This window comes from Diaphorina citri, unplaced genomic scaffold, assembly GCF_000475195.1.
Source record: "Diaphorina citri unplaced genomic scaffold, Diaci psyllid genome assembly version 1.1 scaffold286, whole genome shotgun sequence".
Taxonomy (NCBI): domain Eukaryota; kingdom Metazoa; phylum Arthropoda; class Insecta; order Hemiptera; family Psyllidae; genus Diaphorina; species Diaphorina citri.
Window position 1 is genome coordinate 104,667 of NW_007377722.1, and position 18,014 is coordinate 122,680.

At 38.4% G+C, this 18,014-nt stretch overlaps 2 protein-coding genes across 2 annotated transcripts in view; both read right to left on the minus strand.

Annotated features, from left to right (window-relative positions):
• LOC103507083 (protein furry) overlaps positions 1 to 6,642 on the minus strand; it is a 23,914-nt gene extending 17,272 nt beyond the window's left edge. The window contains exons 1-5 of the mRNA XM_026822029.1: positions 6,509 to 6,642; positions 2,532 to 2,648; positions 2,078 to 2,259; positions 1,574 to 1,782; positions 804 to 998 (exon numbers count right to left, since the gene is read on the minus strand). Of these exons, the coding sequence (XP_026677830.1) occupies positions 804 to 998; positions 1,574 to 1,782; positions 2,078 to 2,259; positions 2,532 to 2,648; positions 6,509 to 6,551 (746 nt within the window). The 5' untranslated portion in view covers positions 6,552 to 6,642. The remainder of the gene's footprint in view (positions 1 to 803; positions 999 to 1,573; positions 1,783 to 2,077; positions 2,260 to 2,531; positions 2,649 to 6,508) is intronic.
• A 4,074-nt stretch (positions 6,643 to 10,716) lies between these two features.
• Positions 10,717 to 18,014, minus strand: part of LOC103507081 (mediator of RNA polymerase II transcription subunit 6) — an 11,240-nt gene continuing 3,942 nt past the window's right edge. The window contains exons 5-8 of the mRNA XM_026822030.1: positions 11,890 to 11,996; positions 11,512 to 11,626; positions 11,053 to 11,234; positions 10,717 to 10,758 (exon numbers count right to left, since the gene is read on the minus strand). Of these exons, the coding sequence (XP_026677831.1) occupies positions 10,717 to 10,758; positions 11,053 to 11,234; positions 11,512 to 11,626; positions 11,890 to 11,996 (446 nt within the window). The remainder of the gene's footprint in view (positions 10,759 to 11,052; positions 11,235 to 11,511; positions 11,627 to 11,889; positions 11,997 to 18,014) is intronic.

Below are 18,014 nucleotides of genomic sequence, written 5' to 3' on the forward strand. Positions count from 1 at the left end.
ATACACCGACACAGGCATCGGACGGGGTTACGCAGTATGGCGTCATGTACATATCAGGGTAACAGGGTGTAGTCTACCCGCTCTCTCTGTGGTTATGAAGGTGGGAATCCATGAGCCCAACAAATCAGCCCCCAGGACACAAGAATGCTCGGTGTGTTTCAACGGGGATTGTGGTTGGCACAAACGGATAAGAGAAAATCCTATCCCTATTAAAAAAAAAAAAAAAAAATTGAAAATAATACGAGTAAATGTATACATACGTATTTAATAATGTTATAATGTAGATTACGAGTACTATGTATGTATGATTTAGATAAGATAGTATTAGATTTATGGTATAAGTAATTATATATCCAGCTTTAATTCTTTATTTCAATTATCTGTTAGAGGTTTTTACTCAAAGATAGCCTGTATCTTTATGACATAAGCTCTCTCAGCGCTATTCTACACTTCGTTTTCAATAACTTTTCTAAAGAGTCCGACCTAGAAGTGACTATTATAGTAGGAGGTGTCTGACTATATATATGTGAAATGCTGACTTACCATGTAATATTGAGTCTAATGTAGCAGTTGTTACATTGCTACGAAATAAAAAGTCTGCGGTGAAACACTCATGGTGGATTTTAACAACCTTCTTTCTAGCCTCAAACAGCCCGTTAGCTTAACAGCCCTGTTAAGCCAATACAAATTAAATGGAACTTAACTGGCTGTTAGCTTAACAGGAGTTCTAATGACTGAATAAATATTGGTGAAATACAACATCAGCTTTTAAATACCTTTGAAAAAAGCCATCCTTTACTTACCCCTCCCTGTATTTAAAATGTTTGAAAGCCACCGTTTCAATATAGGTGACCAAATTGTCATGTCCAGGATGGAAGGGGAGTTGCTTCAACACTTCGATGAGGATCAGACAGAACACAAACTCCACAGCCAGATCCCTTCTCTCCTGCAGGATAGTTTCTGCTTCCTTTGTTTCCACAGGATCACCGCTGAATAAACTGGAAATGGGTGACAGAAATTAATTGGGATTTTTTTTTTTAAATCCATAAATAGGTATGTGATTTATTACGAATCAAATATACAAGTCCTTGTTTAGTTAGACTGCGAGAGTAAAGGGAATTTTCAGACCAATACTAGCAATATAAACAGGGTATATTCTATTTAATTCCATTTATTTTCTCAACCTTTGTTCTCAGGCGGAAGTATTGTTCATGTAGAACTGTGTGTTCCTGGACTCTTCTGAATGGCCGCAACATCAAAATTTTCGATGGTCCGCTTTCAGTGCCAAAACATTTTCTACCCGATTTAGCCACGTGTGAAGGTCCCTGGTTTCAGTACGAAATCTCTTCCTTTGCCATTATTCCTTACCGTTATATGCTTCGTTGTCTCTTCTCTTATCCGACTCGAGTTTCGCCTACTTTGTAGGCTTTATCAAGGAAAATGACAACTGGGTTGTTGTTGTTGTTGTTGTTGTTGTTGTTGTTGTTGTTGTTGTTGTTGTTGTTGTTGTTGTTGTTGTTGTTGTTGTTATTGCTGCTAATATGAGGGTCTAATATAAACCTAACCAACTCACCCTTTGCCTCTGTTTTCCGGTGTTTTCTTGGCCGAGTCCGACAGACTCGCAGCGGCCTCCACACTCGGCCTCATCTGACGTTCATACCAAGCGAACAGGGCTCTCAATATAGACGGTAAACAGTGCTCTGCCACCGAGCCAAACGCTATGAGGAGCTGATCAAACACAGGGTCCTCACCCCGCTGTAATACTTTGGACAGGGGCTTCTCCTAAACAGGAAAGGAGTTTATAAAATGGAGTTTTTAGTATTCATTTAAGCAGGCCTCCGTGGCTTAGTGGGCATCACACAAGGCTTGAACAGTTAGGAATCGAAGCCGGAGCTGTTCAAATCTTGGAGGGGACGGAAATTTTCAGACTAAAACTTTTCCGTTCTCGGATAGACATGGGGGTGTAAAGAATGTGCTTTAAAATAATGCAAAAGTGGTTCCGAGGTAAGTCTTGATAAAAAAAAAGAAAATAGATTAGAATATCTATATTTAGATTAGAATATCTAATCTTTCTCACCTGCGGTTCAGCCAACACCTGGTCCAGTTTCTTCTCAGCCTGAGCGGTAAAATCCGCGAACAGACTTCGCATAACATATTCGCCGGGCCGCACATTATTACTCGAGTCTGCCGCAGTGCCGCACGTGGCCGCACGGCCGCCCCTCTGTCCTCCGGCCCACGGCAAAACTGTCACTGAGCTATCTGTAATAAAATAAAATAACAAAAGGAAAACGGTGGTTAAACACTCAACTAAAGAAGAAAATGGAAAAGTATGTACAACAGAAGCCAGCCTAGTTGGCTTGTAAGCGCTAAGTCACGGGTTCTATTACCGCGTGGGACAAATTTCATCCTACACAGATGAGGTTCGTTCTCGGAACGGCTTGGCTGGCTCTTTCCTATCCTATCCTCCTTCATTCTTCGATTTCGGGACAAGATCTCTCTTGTTAAAGTAACCTCTTTTTGAACAAAATTACCTGGTGTGTCACAATCAGTGCGGGACGTCACTTGGCTAGAACCATCTGTAACATCACTCCGAGATTCTGAGTCTCCCATCACACTACCTCCCCCTCCGACACTAGGGTTATCATTCTCTGCAACAGGTAAGTAAGAAACAACAGATAACAAACAAAATACGTGAAACAGAGGTAAGTAGGTAAAACTTTAACCATTTATGTACATACATATTTGGTAATAATAATAATAGTGCTTATTTATATTGCTCGCAAAGGACTGAAAAGTCCCCTTACTCCAGCAGTAGGCTACTACTATTACTTTGGTCAAATTCTCAAATTATATTGAGGATAAAATTCCCTACCTCGGCTGGTATTGAACCCACACCCTCCTGTTTACCAGGCAAGCGTCTTGACCACTACATCACAGACATAGGTAAAGCATTGTGTGAAATATTGCGAAACTCATTGTATGAAATACATATTTCGAAATTATTTGCATCTGAGAAGGGCAGTTAGTAAGTAATTTTCTTTTGTTAATCAATCCTAAATGAACGCATTAAATTTTATTATTTAACTTGGACTCAAACCATCAACCTCCATATCTGCAGATCTAAAAACTAGGTTGTTTAATTAAAAAAAAAAATATCCCATACAAAAGTTCAAACTCTGAGACTTGTTGAAATAATCACTGAGCTTTGAGCAGGCTGGGAGATCCACACAGTCTCAAAGTGTTCTCAGTGGTAAACACTATCATTTCAACCTGTATTTTTTAGACCTGAACTGCTAGACAATTCTCACTCATTCTTGATGAAAATCCACATTCCATCAGCCTCTGAATTAAACATTGAATACTTTGCTATTTGCCTGTCATGAGAAGGCTGCTTGAGCTTGTGACAGCTTTTGGTATCCATCAGTTCCAGAGCTAAAACTTAATTGCCTGAAATAGAGATAGGTGTTACGGACAACCTAAAAGGATACACTATTACCTGGGAGTAGATTGGTTTAATTAAGAAGAGTTTGGACTTTTGTGTTAACGTAGAAAGCCGACTTACCATCTTCATTCATGCTGCTAAAATTTAGGGGACTAGCCTAGTTAGCTTGAGTGGTAGTGCATCTGCCTTGTAAGTGCTAAGTTGTGCGTTTGATTCCTACAACCTGGGATTGAGTAATATTGATCTGGGACTTTTGTGTTAGCGTAGAAAGCCGACTTACCATCTTCATTCATGCTGCTAAAATTTAAGGGGTGAAAAACACCCTCCTCAAACGCACTGGGTTGCAAAAGATTGTCAAACACTGTAGTTACATTTCTATGAATGTAAAACCGTAAAATTAAAACTGAGAACTTTCCTGAGGCTATAGAAAGACAAAAGCCGAGGAGTTTTACATTATTTACCGGTAAAAAAGATTAAAATAAAAGGTACAAAAATCACAAAAAAGAAAATCCAACTTTCCCGACTTCCGATTTTCCGAAACTGGAATTTTTTTGTCAACAAATGATAAGGAATGTTGCGCATGCGCAAAACTGAATTTTCGGTACGAAAAAGGAAGAACTTTTCACACGGTGCTCAGAAATTCCAAGGCTACTGAAATGGGCAAAAAAGGTGTGTTTGTTAGATTTTTTTTTTTAAACAGTTATCGCTGCGATAACTTTTCACTTGGATGTGAAAATAATCGACCGTAATAAGCGTAATATTTGACGTGACGCGAATCGAAATCTGCCAGTCTAGCTTGAAGGGTAGCACGCTTGCCTTGTAAGCGATAGGTTGATTGTTCGATTCCCGCCTGGAGCAAACTTTATCCTGAATTATCAACACAGATAAGGTTTGTTCGCGGAATGGCTGGCTCTCTCCTATCCTGTCCCAATTCTCTCTTCGTTTTCGGGGTGATAAGACCTCCGTTCTTACAGTTCCCTCTAGCTGAAAAACCATAAAACTCTATTTCGTGTTAATATAGGCCGGGCGGCGAGCGGAGCGGCGCTTCGAACTCTTGACGTTCGCGCGCCTCCCGGCATGCTTGATCAACTATCATATTCTCTAAAACGAAGAAGATAAAAACTACGTACGTACATAGAGATAGGTATTTTATTCTATTCATTCACACGCCAAGCAGCGTATTAATATGTGCATAAAAATATTACATTAATTTACAAAAAATACATATTTGCATAGAACTGTCAAACTTGGAACCTTTTTTCAGAATAGCAGCCAATGAATGTCATAACGTCCACAATATTCAGAACTCAACGGGTTTAAGGTGTTGTTTTGATAGCAGGATGAATCATTACTGGTTTAAGGTCCCGTTTTGATAGCGGGATGAATCATTACTGGTTTAAGGTCCCGTTTTGATAGCGGGATGAATCATTACTGGTTTAAGGTCCCGTTTTGATAGCGGGATGAATCATTACTGGTTTAAGGTCCCGTTTTGATAGCGGGATGAATCATTACTGGTTTAAGGTCCCGTTTTGATAGCGGGATGAATCATTACTGGTTTAAGGTCCCGTTTTGATAGCGGGATGAATCATTACTGGTTTAAGGTCCCGTTTTGATAGCGGGATGAATCATTACTGGTTTAAGGTCCCGTTTTGATAGCGGGATAAATCATTTTACTGGTTTAAGGTCCCGTTTTGATAGCGGGATAAATCATTACTGGTTTAAGGTCCCGTTTTGATAGCGGGATGAATCATTACTGGTTTAAGGTCCCGTTTTGATTACTGGTTTCTTCTCGGGAGGAGGTTTCATTGAGGGAGACTGAGCAGCTTCTGTGTTTCCTTTACTCTCGGCTTTCTCCGTCTTCATTTCTGTCAAGGAAAAAAACAAAGTTCAGGTTGTTAAACAAATAAAGTGAGTTCCTAGTTGTAACTCAAAAAATATTTTTTGTTTGAGCTCTATATTCCCTTCATTGGAACTTCACTGGAAAAGCTAAAGAAAGTATCCCCTTAAGATAAAAAAAAGTACAGAAAATATCCATTTTCAATCCTCCTCATTGGCACAGAATTACCTTGAGTATTCTGCTGAGGGGCTTGAGGAACTGGGGGAACGGGGAAATGTCTTGTCAACTCTGACAGCAACATATCAACCCTTTGTCTCTGAAATATACTTGATGGCTCTTCTTTAATAATTTCCTTCTTCACTGTGTCCTTTCCCTGCGGTAACATCTTGCTGTCCCAACTGTAACCTTTGTTTGGGTTGTACTTGGATAGACTGTTGACCTCTTCAAATGCAGATTGTAAATGATGCACTGTAGATAACTGAAAAAGGAGATAAAAGAGGGAAATGAGTGTTGGGGTAAAGAGGGAAAAAAAGTAAAAAGGTAAGTACCTACTAAAAAAAAGAAATACCTAGTAATTTTATTTATTGTACCTCTGAGCTCCTAGGGCTTCTGCTTGACTAAGCATTTTGAACTTCATCCACAGCAAAAATTATGAACCAGTACCTACCTATTTTTAAGACATCAATTTCTCTTACTTATCTCAAAACCTATACTGCTCACCAGTCACTTACCAGTCTAGAACTGATAACAGAAGCTAGATCAGGTGCTTGGTACACAACTCCTGCAATAATGTAGTAGTCTGCAATAGGTGTTGTCTGTTCCATGGAATGCCGGTGTTGTTTACGTATAACATACAGAATTGGTTCTTGAACATGAAGCACCCACAGACATAGGTAAAGCATTGTGTGAAATATTGCGAAACTCATTGTACGAGTATGAAATACATATTTCGAAATTATTTGCACCTGAGAAGGGCAGTTACTAATTTTCTTTTGTTAATCAATCCTAAATGAACGCATTAAATTTTATTATTTAACTTGGACTCAAACCATCAACCTCCATATCTGCAGTTCACTGTGCTAAACACTATCTATAATCTATACTAATGAGGCTGGCTTGGAATATTAACATAGAAGATAATAATGATCCAAGCCTAAGTAAGTATCTTATTTAAGTAGAGGAGAAAATTATCTAACTAGAACTAAGTAGGAGATAATAAATGAACTTACTTAGCCTGACATATTGATAAATATTTACAATCCTGGTGTACATAGAACTTAAACTGAAATTGGGTATGGTTTCAGATTTTATCAATCAGTGAGAAATAATTAGTATGTAGGTAAGTAGGTATTTCTTTGTTACAAGCAAAGAACAAAACAGGTGGTTAGTATTACAAAGTCCTGGCAACAAGTAATTTAGTAAGTACATAATTATGTGTATTAAACTATTACTTAAATATAGTAAAGATTTATTTTTTTATAATAAATAGGTAAGTACAAAAGTACAATGTTGTCAGAATAATACCTAGACATTGTACAAATTTCCAAACTGAATTGTGGCCACTATCTATACTAATGAGGCTGGCTTGGAATATTAACATAGAAGATAATAATGATCCAAGCCTAAGTAAGTATCTTACTTAAGTATAGGAGAAAATTATCTAACTAGAACTAAGTAGGAGATAATAAATGAACTTACTTAGCCTGACATACTGATAAATATTTACAATCCTGGTGTACATAGAACTTAAACTGAAATTGGGTATGGTTTCAGATTTTATCAATCAGTGAGAAATAATTAGTATGTAGGTATGTAGGTATTTCTTTGTTACAAGCAAAGAACAAAACGGGTGGTTAGTATTACAAAGTCCTGGCAACAAGTAATTTGGTTTGTACCTAAGTACATAATTATGTGTTGTGTATTAAACAATTAAATTATTACATATGGTAAAAAAGGAATTATTTGTAATACTTTTTTACAATAAATAGTTACCTAAGTAAGTATAACTTTAGAAGACAAATAATAGACATTGTACAAATTTCCAAACTGAATTGTAGTATGAGTCTAGGGCACTGCAGAGTTGCAGACTATTGTATTAATCACATGCACTCATACAAAAATAAACAAATAATTTTTTTTTTCTTTCTAAACAAATGAAATTGTCATTTCCCCTTCTCCCTAGATTGAGTACTTGATTCTAAAAAAAAGTCAAGTGGTTTCTTTTTACACTCAACACAAACACTTCTTATTTTTCTTAGCTGACTATTATTTATTGGTCCTAAGCAATCAGCCTGGTTTGTAAACAATACTCTTTCTAAACAAATGAAATTGTCATTTCCCCTTCTCCCTAGATTGAGTACTTGATTCTAAAAAAAAAAGTCAAGTGGTTTCTCTTTACACTCAACACAAACACTTCTTATTTTTCTTAGCTGACTATTATTTATTGGTCCTAAGCAATCAGCCTGGTTTGTAAACAATACTATTATTCACACCGTCCCTAAACCATTTACACTTTTTAAGCTGGTAAGATGAATTACACTAACTGTTGAGATGAGATACACTAGTTTACTCTATTCACTAAAGAGTGTCATGGGGAAAACTTAAAAGTATTCTCTGTCACTATAGGAAATTGGAACAGTTCAGAAATTATTAAATTACTCCAGTGAGGGATGAAAGATATGGGGGGGGGGAGATGCAAAGTTCAAGAAAACAATACAGTGCAAGAGGATACAATAAATCAGGAGGGAAAGCACAATGCTTGTATCCCTTTTTTCCAAGTTTAACATTAGGAATGTTAGGTAACTTTACTATGTTATAACTTCTAAGGCTATATCAGACAATTTACAATATCAGACAATTTACAGTTGTACTGCTTAGTTTGATGTTAAGTCTGGCTGGGGGACTTAAAATAGAGAGGATACTAGCCTGAAGTTTCCCTTGCTAAGGAAATAGCAAAAGTTGAGTGTGAAGGGCATCCACCCATGTCCCTAAACCATTTACACTTTTTAAGCTAGTAAGATGAATTACACTAACTGTTGAGATGAGATACACTAGTTTACTCTATTCACTAAAGAGTGTCATGGGGAAAACTTAAAAGTATTCTCTGTTGCTATAGGAAATTGGAACAGTTCAGAAATTATTAAATTACTCCAGTGAGGGATGAGAGATATGGGGGGGAGATGCAAAGTTCAAGAAAACAATATAGTGCAAGAGGATGCAGTAAATCAGGAGGGAAAGCACAATGCTTGTATCCCTTTTTTCCAAGTTTAACATTAGGTATGTTAGGTAACTTTACTATGTTATAACTTCTAAGGCTATATCAGACAATTTACAGTTGTACTCCTGAGTTTGATGTTAAGTCTGTCTGGGGGACTTAAAATAGAGAGGATACTAGCCTGAAGTTTCCCTTGCTAAGGAAATAGCAAAAGTTGAGTGTGAAGGGCATCCACCCAAGGAGCGGAACATTTCTCTCCCGCAGTCTCTGCACTCTGTGTATTTCTTATGGAGATTTTAGCGATCAAAAATGGATCATATCTCAGGATCGGTTTAGATTTTCGCAAAATCCTTTCTTATTGCACACCTAGACCATAAAAGGAATATTCCTATCAAATTTTAGCTTTCTAGGTGTTGTGGTTCTCGAGATAGAGCGATCAGTGTGTGAACTATGAAATGTGAACTGTGAATGAGTGAATGGACATCCACCCATAAATATTTTGTAGCCAAAACCAAATGGCAGTCCAAAGCAATCACCCTAGCTAGGGCTGATTGAGAGGATGACCAAAAATGCCATCCCTGTCTGAACACAGGAAAAGAAGAAGACTGCTTAGTCTAGTGTTAGGAAGGGCATCCAGCCAACCATGCAACAGACATGCAGGTGTAAAATACGAGATAATAAAGGCCAATTCCAAATAGAATTAGGAAAAGGTATAAGAAGACTACATATTTGGCTAATATTACAGTAGAACCTTGATTATCTAGCTGAAAATCCCGCTAGTTCATCCCGAGGCATGGCCAAACTTGTAGAAAAAGCATGGCCGAACTTGTAGAAAATAATAAAAAATACGGTTGTGCTTGGTGTTAGGAAGGGCATCCAGGCAATCATGCAATAGACATGCATTTGTAAAATACAAGATAATAAAGGCCAATTCCAAATAGAATTAGGAAAAGGTATAAGAAGACTACATATTTGGCTAATATTACAGTAGAACCTTGATTATTTCAACCTCCACTATTTCAACTCTCTATTATTTCAATCCCAAAATCAGTTCAAAATAGGGTATTTTTTAACCATTTCTGTTCTTTTGTACTTATATAACGATTAAAAAAAGTCTATAATCACTTAATTACCTCAATAAATGGACAAGTTATAGCAAATTAAAAATGAAAAAATCTGATAACTGGGTGTTTTACCTTACCTAAATTTTGCACCTTTTTCATTGCTCTATAAGGAATTTCAATTATTTCAACTACCCTCGGTCCCAATTAGTTGAAATAATCAAGGTTCTACTGTATAAACAAGGAGTGCATTTTCTGGAGCTTTTCTTACCATGCATGGACTGTTCCATAGATACTCCATCATCCAAGTGATGCTTATCAGCTTTTAAATACCTTTGAAAAAAGTCATCCTTTACTTACCCCTCTCTGTATTTAAAATGTTTGAAAGCCACCGTTTCAATATAGGTGACCAAATTGTCATGTCCAGGATGGAAGGGGAGTTGCTTCAACACTTGTTAATGCTTTATTAAGCCACTCAGAAAAAATATAACCCTCAAGCCTTTGGGACTCTAGGTATTTTAAGTTCTAGGCTTCTAGGTACATCCCATATAAAAGTTCAAACTCTGAGACCTGTTGAAATAATCAATGAGCTTTGAGCAGGCTTGGAGACACAGTCTCAAAGTGTTCTCAGTGGTAAACACTATCATTTCAACCTGTATTTATGTAGACCTGAACTGCTAGACAATGCTCACTCATTCTTGATGAAAATCCACATTCCATCAGCCTCTGAATTAAATATTGAATAGGTACTTTGCTATTTGCCTGTCATGAGAAGGCTGCTTGAGCTTGTGACAGCTTTTGATATCCATCAGTTCCAGAGCTAAAACTTAATTGCCTGAAGTAGAGACAGGTGTTACGGTCGTTACGGACAACCTAAAAGGATACACTATTACCTGGGAATTGATTGGTTTAATTAAGAAGAGTTTGGACTTTTGTGTTAACGTAGAAAGCCGACTTACCATCTTCATTCATGCTGCTAAAATTTAGGGGGAGGAAAGGAGTTTATAGTATGAACTTTTTACTAGATATGTCAAAAGAAAAAAGGGAAAATATATTTCTAGTCAATATATTAAAGAAATATCCATCAACTACTAAAATCTACGACTGAGTAGCTATCAGTCATAGCAATTTTTACAGTGTTGATAGAAAGTAAAGGAGGCTCTTAATAATTCTGTGATGTAAACAATTCTAAAGAGGCTCTCAGCTTCACAACGAATAGTTTATGATTTAGATTTAGATTAATTACCTACCGAGTACCTAGGTTAAGATACTTGAGTCTCAACATGGAGGTACTGGGTTTAAATTCCGGTTGGGGAGGAAATTTTCTACCCAGAACTTTTCTATTTTCGGATAGGCATGGGTGTAAAAAAAAAAAAGTGCTTGAAATAATGCGAAAGCGGTTCCAAGATAAGTCTTGATAAAAATAATTATTATAATAATAATAATAATCGTAGTAATAAAAGATTATATTTAGATTGGAATATCTAATCTCTCTCACCTGGGGTTCAGCCAACACCTGGTCCAGTTTTTTCTCAGCCTGAGCGGTAAAATCCGCGAACAGACTTCGCATAACATATTCACCGGGCCGCACATTATTACCCGAGTCTGCCGCAGTGCCGCACGTGGCCGCACGACCGCCCCTCTGTCCTCCGGCCCACGGCAAAACTGTCACTGAGCTATCTGCAATAAAATAAAATAGAAAAGGAAAACGGTGGTTAAACACTCATCTAAAGAAGAAGAAAAAAATGGAAAAGTACGTACAACAGAAGCCAGCCTAGTTGGCTTGTAAGCGCTAAGTCACGGGTTCTATTCCCGCGTGGGGCAAATTTCATCCTACACAGATGAGGTTCGTTCTCGGAACGGCTTGGCTGGCTCTTTCCTCTCCTATCCTTCTTCATTCTTCGATTTCGGGACAAGATCTCTCTTGTCAAAGTAACCTCTTTTTGAACAAAATTACCTGGTGTATCACAATCAGTGCGGGACGTCACTTGACTAGAACCATCTGTAACATCACTCCGAGATTCTGAGTCTCCCATCACACTACCTCCCCCTCCGACACTGGGGTTATCATTCTCTGCAACAGGTAAGTAAGAAACAACAGATAACAAACAAGATACGTGAAATAGAGGTAGGTAAAACTTTAACCATCTATGTACATACATATTTGGTAATAATAATAATAATAATAGTGCTTATTTATACTGCTCGCAAAGGACTGAAAAGTCCCCTTACTCCAGCAGTAGGCTACTACTATTACTGTGGTCAAATTCTCAAATTATATTGAGGATAAAATTCCCTACCTCGGCTGGTATTGAACCCACACCCTCCTGTTTACCAGGCAAGCGTCTTTGATAGCTGGTTTCTTCTCGGGAGGAGGTTTCATTGAGGGAGACTGAGCAGCTTCTGTGTTTCCTTTACTCTCGGCTTTCTCCGTCTTCATTTCTGTCAAAGGAGGCTTTACAAAAGGCACATGAAGGACATTTGGGTGCCCAATACTGTATAAACCGTGTCAAAGACAAAGTATATACAAAGTTCAAATTGTTAAACAAATGAAGTGAGTTCCCAGTTGTAACTCGAAAAATATTTTTGCTTGAGCTCTATTCCTTTCATTAGAACTTTTGAATGGTTTGTCTGGCTGTGGGACTATAGCGTCTGGCTGTGGGACTATAAACAGGGAGGAGAACAGCTAACCCTAACCAGCCTAGCTAGCTGGCAGTTCTTCAAAGGGTTCTCTCTGCTTTAAAGACCAAGCACAAGTCCTCACGATGGTTGACTGCGGTTCAGGACGAGCCAGCCAAATTAACATGGCTAGAGCTAGAGACCATCACCCCGGTGTATAGCAGATACAAAAAGACATCTTTTCTTTATTCTGCTATCGCCATTCGGCGAAAGCTAAAGCCGCTACAACAACAACTGCTGTATTTGTTTAACTCCACGGGCAAAGAGTCCCGAACGAATCTGTAACTGCTGTATTTGTTTAACTCCACGGGCAAAGAGTCCTGAACGAATCTGTAACTGCTGTATTTGTTCAACTCCACGGGCAAAGAGTCCTGAACGAATCTGTAACTGCTGTATTTGTTCAACTCCACGGGCAAAGAGTCCTGAACGAATCTGTAACTGCTGTATTTGTTCAACTCCACGGGCAAAGAGTCCTGAACGAATCTGTAACTGCTGTATTTGTTCAACTCCACGGGCAAAGAGTCCTGAACGAATCTGTAACTGCTGTATTTGTTCAACTCCACGGGCAAAGAGTCCTGAACGAATCTGTAACTGCTGTATTTGTTCAACTCCACGGGCAAAGAGTCCTGAACGAATCTGTAACTGCTGTATTTGTTCAACTCCACGGGCAAAGAGTCCTGAACGAATCTGTAACTGCTGTATTTGTTCAACTCCACGGGCAAAGAGTCCTGAACGAATCTGTAACTGCTGTATTTGTTCAACTCCACGGGCAAAGAGTCCTGAACGAATCTGTAACTGCTGTATTTGTTCAACTCCACGGGCAAAGAGTCCTGAACGAATCTGTAACTGCTGTATTTGTTCAACTCCACGGGCAAAGAGTCCTGAACGAATCTGTAACTGCTGTATTTGTTCAACTCCACGGGCAAAGAGTCCTGAACGAATCTGTAACTGCTGTATTTGTTCAACTCCACGGGCAAAGAGTCCTGAACGAATCTGTAACTGCTGTATTTGTTCAACTCCACGGGCAAAGAGTCCTGAACGAATCTGTAACTGCTGTATTTGTTCAACTCCACGGGCAAAGAGTCCTGAACGAATCTGTAACTGCTGTATTTGTTCAACTCCACGGGCAAAGAGTCCTGAACGAATCTGTAACTGCTGTATTTGTTCAACTCCACGGGCAAAGAGTCCTGAACGAATCTGTAACTGCTGTATTTGTTCAACTCCACGGGCAAAGAGTCCTGAACGAATCTGTAACTGCTGTATTTGTTCAACTCCACGGGCAAAGAGTCCTGAACGAATCTGTAACTGCTGTATTTGTTCAACTCCACGGGCAAAGAGTCCTGAACGAATCTGTAACTGCTGTATTTGTTCAACTCCACGGGCAAAGAGTCCTGAACGAATCTGTAACTGCTGTATTTGTTCAACTCCACGGGCAAAGAGTCCTGAACGAATCTGTAACTGCTGTATTTGTTCAACTCCACGGGCAAAGAGTCCTGAACCTGGTGTTAGGAAGGGCATCCAGCTAATCATGCAATAGACATGCAGGTGTAAAATACAATATAATAAAGGCCAATTCCAAATAGAATTAGGAAAAGGTATAAGAAGACTACATATTTTGCTAATATTACAGTAGAACCTTGATTATTTCAACCTCCACTATTTCAACTCTCTATTATTTCAATCCCAAAATCAGTTCAAAATAGGGTATTTATTAACCATTTCTGTTCTTTTGTATCTAAATTTAGCACTGTTGTGTATGATGGTGGTTTCGAACCAGTGTATTTCGGTTTTCCAATATCCAATATTGGCTAGAGTGAATTGATTCAATCCTCAGTCTTGATTTTCACTCTGGTGAGTCTACACAAAATAAATTCGTTCCAATGTTCTATTTTCAAAGTGATCTTTTCTTACTACATTAGAACTCCAACTCAACAAGCACCTTTTTCTTTGCTTTATACAGAATTTCAATTATTTCAACTTTTGATTATTTCAACTACCCTCGGTCCCAATTAGTTGAAATAATTGAGGTTCTAAGTACCTACTGTATAAACAAGGAGTGCATTTTCTGGAGCTTTTCTTACCATGCATGGACTGTTCCATAGATACTCCATCATCCAAGTGATGCTTGCTTAAATCTGAAAACAAAGATAAAATTTGATCATTTAATGATTTATCAGGCTACTCGGAAAAAAATAAACCTCTGAAGCCTTTAGGACTCTAGGTATTTATAAGTTCTAGGCTTCTAGGTAGGGTAAGTGTACCATTTATTCGCCCACCTAAAAAACGTACCATTTATTGGCCCACCTGCCCACATTTATTTTTCTAATTTTATCATGCCAGGATAAGCTGAGTGGATTTTCTGACACTAAGGGGGAGAAAGGAGAAAGTCCATTAGATTTTTTGAGTACTCACAACCTAAATTTAAAATTTCATAGTTCATTGACCTGAACAATACAATCGTGAGTGTTCAAGTCAAGCTATAAATACAGCAGAGTAGTGATCAAGGAACCACAGTTGTACCAAGCATGTTCTTTTAATTAAAGCCAGGTAAACCCTCTTTTACTGTTATGTAGGCTGATGTGTAGTATGTAGGTATGTTTTTCTGGGTTTTATTATTTTGTAGCAGGTATGAATTGCCTTCTAATGTGAAATACACAGATCAGTCATATCTACAATATTTACTATTTACTTACCTGGTAGCATTCCAACTCTGCCGGACATCATTTTTGACAGGAACAAAATGAACAAGCTTCACAGATCACAATCTGATTGTTCACAGGATGTGTTAGGTAAAATCTGATTAGAGCTTGTAGAAGATCTGAAAATCTCTCTAAGCTTGTGCAGATAACTTCACTAGGACCATAAATAGTTAAATAGATATAGATCAAACCAGAATTTCAAAGAAAGTTGTAGGTACGACCTGAAAACTTTTCCTTTTGTGTTTTGTGATTAATTTCCAATTTTTCCAAGGAGCTTTAGGAGCTCAAAATTTTTCACGTAAATTTTGGGAGATCGGGATCTTTTTTGTCTTAAAAAAATAAATAAATAAAACAGTGTTGCCAAGTTGGAAAAAACCTCTTTTGCGGAAAACCTCCGAGATAAGAACCGTTCACATCGCACATTTTTCTTTCGGCGTTGGACCTCTCACGAATCCCTCTGGCTAGTTGAAGTGCTGGTCAAGGCGGTCGCCTAGTACACAGAAGGTGAAGGTCGCGGGTTCGATAGTAATAATAAAAGTTTAGTTTCACTCCTTCATGCCAGCCTAGTTAGCTTGGTTGGTAACGCATCTGCCTTGTAAGCGCTAGGCCGTAAGTTCAATTTCCGCCCAGGGTGGATTTTATTCTGAACGGATAATGTTCATAATCGAAAAGGCTGGCTTTCTCTTATCCTGTCTTCCTTCTCTCTTCGATTTTGGGACGATAAGACCTTGGCAGTTACACTTCCCTTTATCTATTATATAAAAAAGAGACTCAAAGTGATTTTGGGTAGGTATGAATAAAATAAGAGCAAAGGATTGCAAATAGAATAAATTTGATAATAGCCTGTACAAAGGCTCACTCTGTATTTCCAAAAGAATTTTCAATGGAGCAACATATAATTTAACAAGGAACAAGAGACAGAGTGACATATTCTCAGGGTCACCTCCCTAGAAGGTCTAAAGACACTTTAGAAGGAAAATTATCTGAGTTCTAGGGACTCCAAAAATTAATATCACATCAAGAGTACCCTGGACCAGCAGACCTTTGTACATCCTGGGACCACAATCATAGTTTCATGGAGAAACTAATGTGCAGACTGCCTTGAGTTAAAGGTAAAAATCAGGCAATGTTAATGAAGATATATGGTATTATTCTTGACTTGTCTTAGTCAACTGAGGTCTTGAACAAATGAGGGTAAAATTGTCTCAGTTGGTGTCAAACCCATGCTCCCTCCTTTACTAGATGTGTAGATTCACCATTGTATCATAAAGGCAGATACATGGCTTGTTCCAAAAGGCATGACTGACTTCTCACTCCTTATGTTTTTCTCCGTGCTCAGAAAATATTGCCAAACAGTATGAAATTATTTCTGTACATGGAGGAAAAAGTGAGGAGTTTGGAGTGCAGAGTCTGACCCACAGATTTTGTTAAAACATAATGGACTCAATGTTTCTCTACAAAACAAATCTGTAAGTGTTATGAAATGAAATACAAATGTTTTATCGTTTTAGTATTGTTGATTAATTTATTTTTTGGAAATAGAATTAATTTCCTAGATTAAAAGAAATATAAAACTTACAAAATACACCTGAAGAACAGCAGTCTTTCTCTATATATACACCGAAATTAAATATCTATCGCTAAATTATCAACACAGACACATCAATAAGTAAGATAAATAAAAAAAAGGAAATGCTACCATTGGCTTTACGAAACATTGAAGTGAAATCCCTATAAGTTAGGGACCAAGGGACTGAAAGATTCTCTAGGGTTTTTCTTCGGTAAGGGTTTAACATCATCTAAAGCAATTTGCAAGGTACAAATCCCCAAGAATAGTACATAGTTCTAAACCCCTATGTATAAAATTCTGAACCTTTGAGTTTTAAATCCCTTTACTTAGGTTTCTAAACCCTGATGCTGAGGATTCTTAACCCCTATACTCAGAGTTCTAAACAAGGCTTCGACTGAGTAGTTCACTCAAGAGTTTTCTTCCCAATAACCGAGTGGATTGGAACAAATCACATGTCATCAGGCGCACTCCATTTGTCAAGAGTCTAGGCATTACCTTGCTTTTGGGATCAATTTAATTCGAAGAAACCATTTACTGATGCATTTGTAATCAATGAAAGAAGTAGCAACTACTGACCGGCACTGGTTGGAGGTGTATTGACAGGAATAGTAGATGGAGACACGTCAGGCGCGGCGGGTGATGAACTACTGCTCCCTCTGCTGTGAGAACTACGTAGTATTCGCTGAGTAGTCCTCTGCTCTTCTGTCATTGGCTCCTGCTTCATCTCTTGCTTTACACTCACTAGAACACAAATCAGTAACAATTGATCAGTTGCGCTTACTTGGGTGATGTTTTAAAGTCATAGTGCAGGAAAAATGAGGACCATCAGAATTTTTCTTTTTCTTCTACGACTTCTAGATACCAAGATAAATCGATCTAAAAAATACCGGTAAATCGTGAAGTTTGACGTCACGGCATACACTCCCGTAGGCGATGACGTCATAATTCATGACTCAGTTTGTTTGTGCGCAAGCGTTTCTGCGCATTTTTACGTGAAATCTGACGTCACAACTCTTTGAACTTTTTCATTAGAACGGCAAATAAATTTGAATTTTTGACCTTTTAAAGTTACTTTTTCGGAGTTTTGACCTCAGATTTGGATTTTTCACAACTTTTTACGTAGGTTGGAGGTGCTGCCACTAGCATCGGAACCTCCGTCTACAGACTCTGCAGATGAGTATGCACCTGAAACCCAGGGGGGAACATAGCCATTAGAGGGGGGGGTAGAGAGATACTGAAACTGGTCAGTTTTATATGTCTAGGCTAGACTGAGCCCACCTCTGTGGTCGAGTGGTCAAGAGCACTGATTGTCAACCCGGAGAAGCTGGGTTCGAATCCCGACCAGGGCGGAAATTTTCTAACCAAACTTTTTCGTTCTTGGATAGGCATGGATGTAAAAGAATGTGCCTTGAAGTAATGCGAAAGCGGTACCTTGCCAGCCTAGTTAGCTTAGTTGGTAGCGCGTCTGCCTTGTAAGCGCTAGGCCGCGGGTTCAATTCCCGCCCGGGGCGG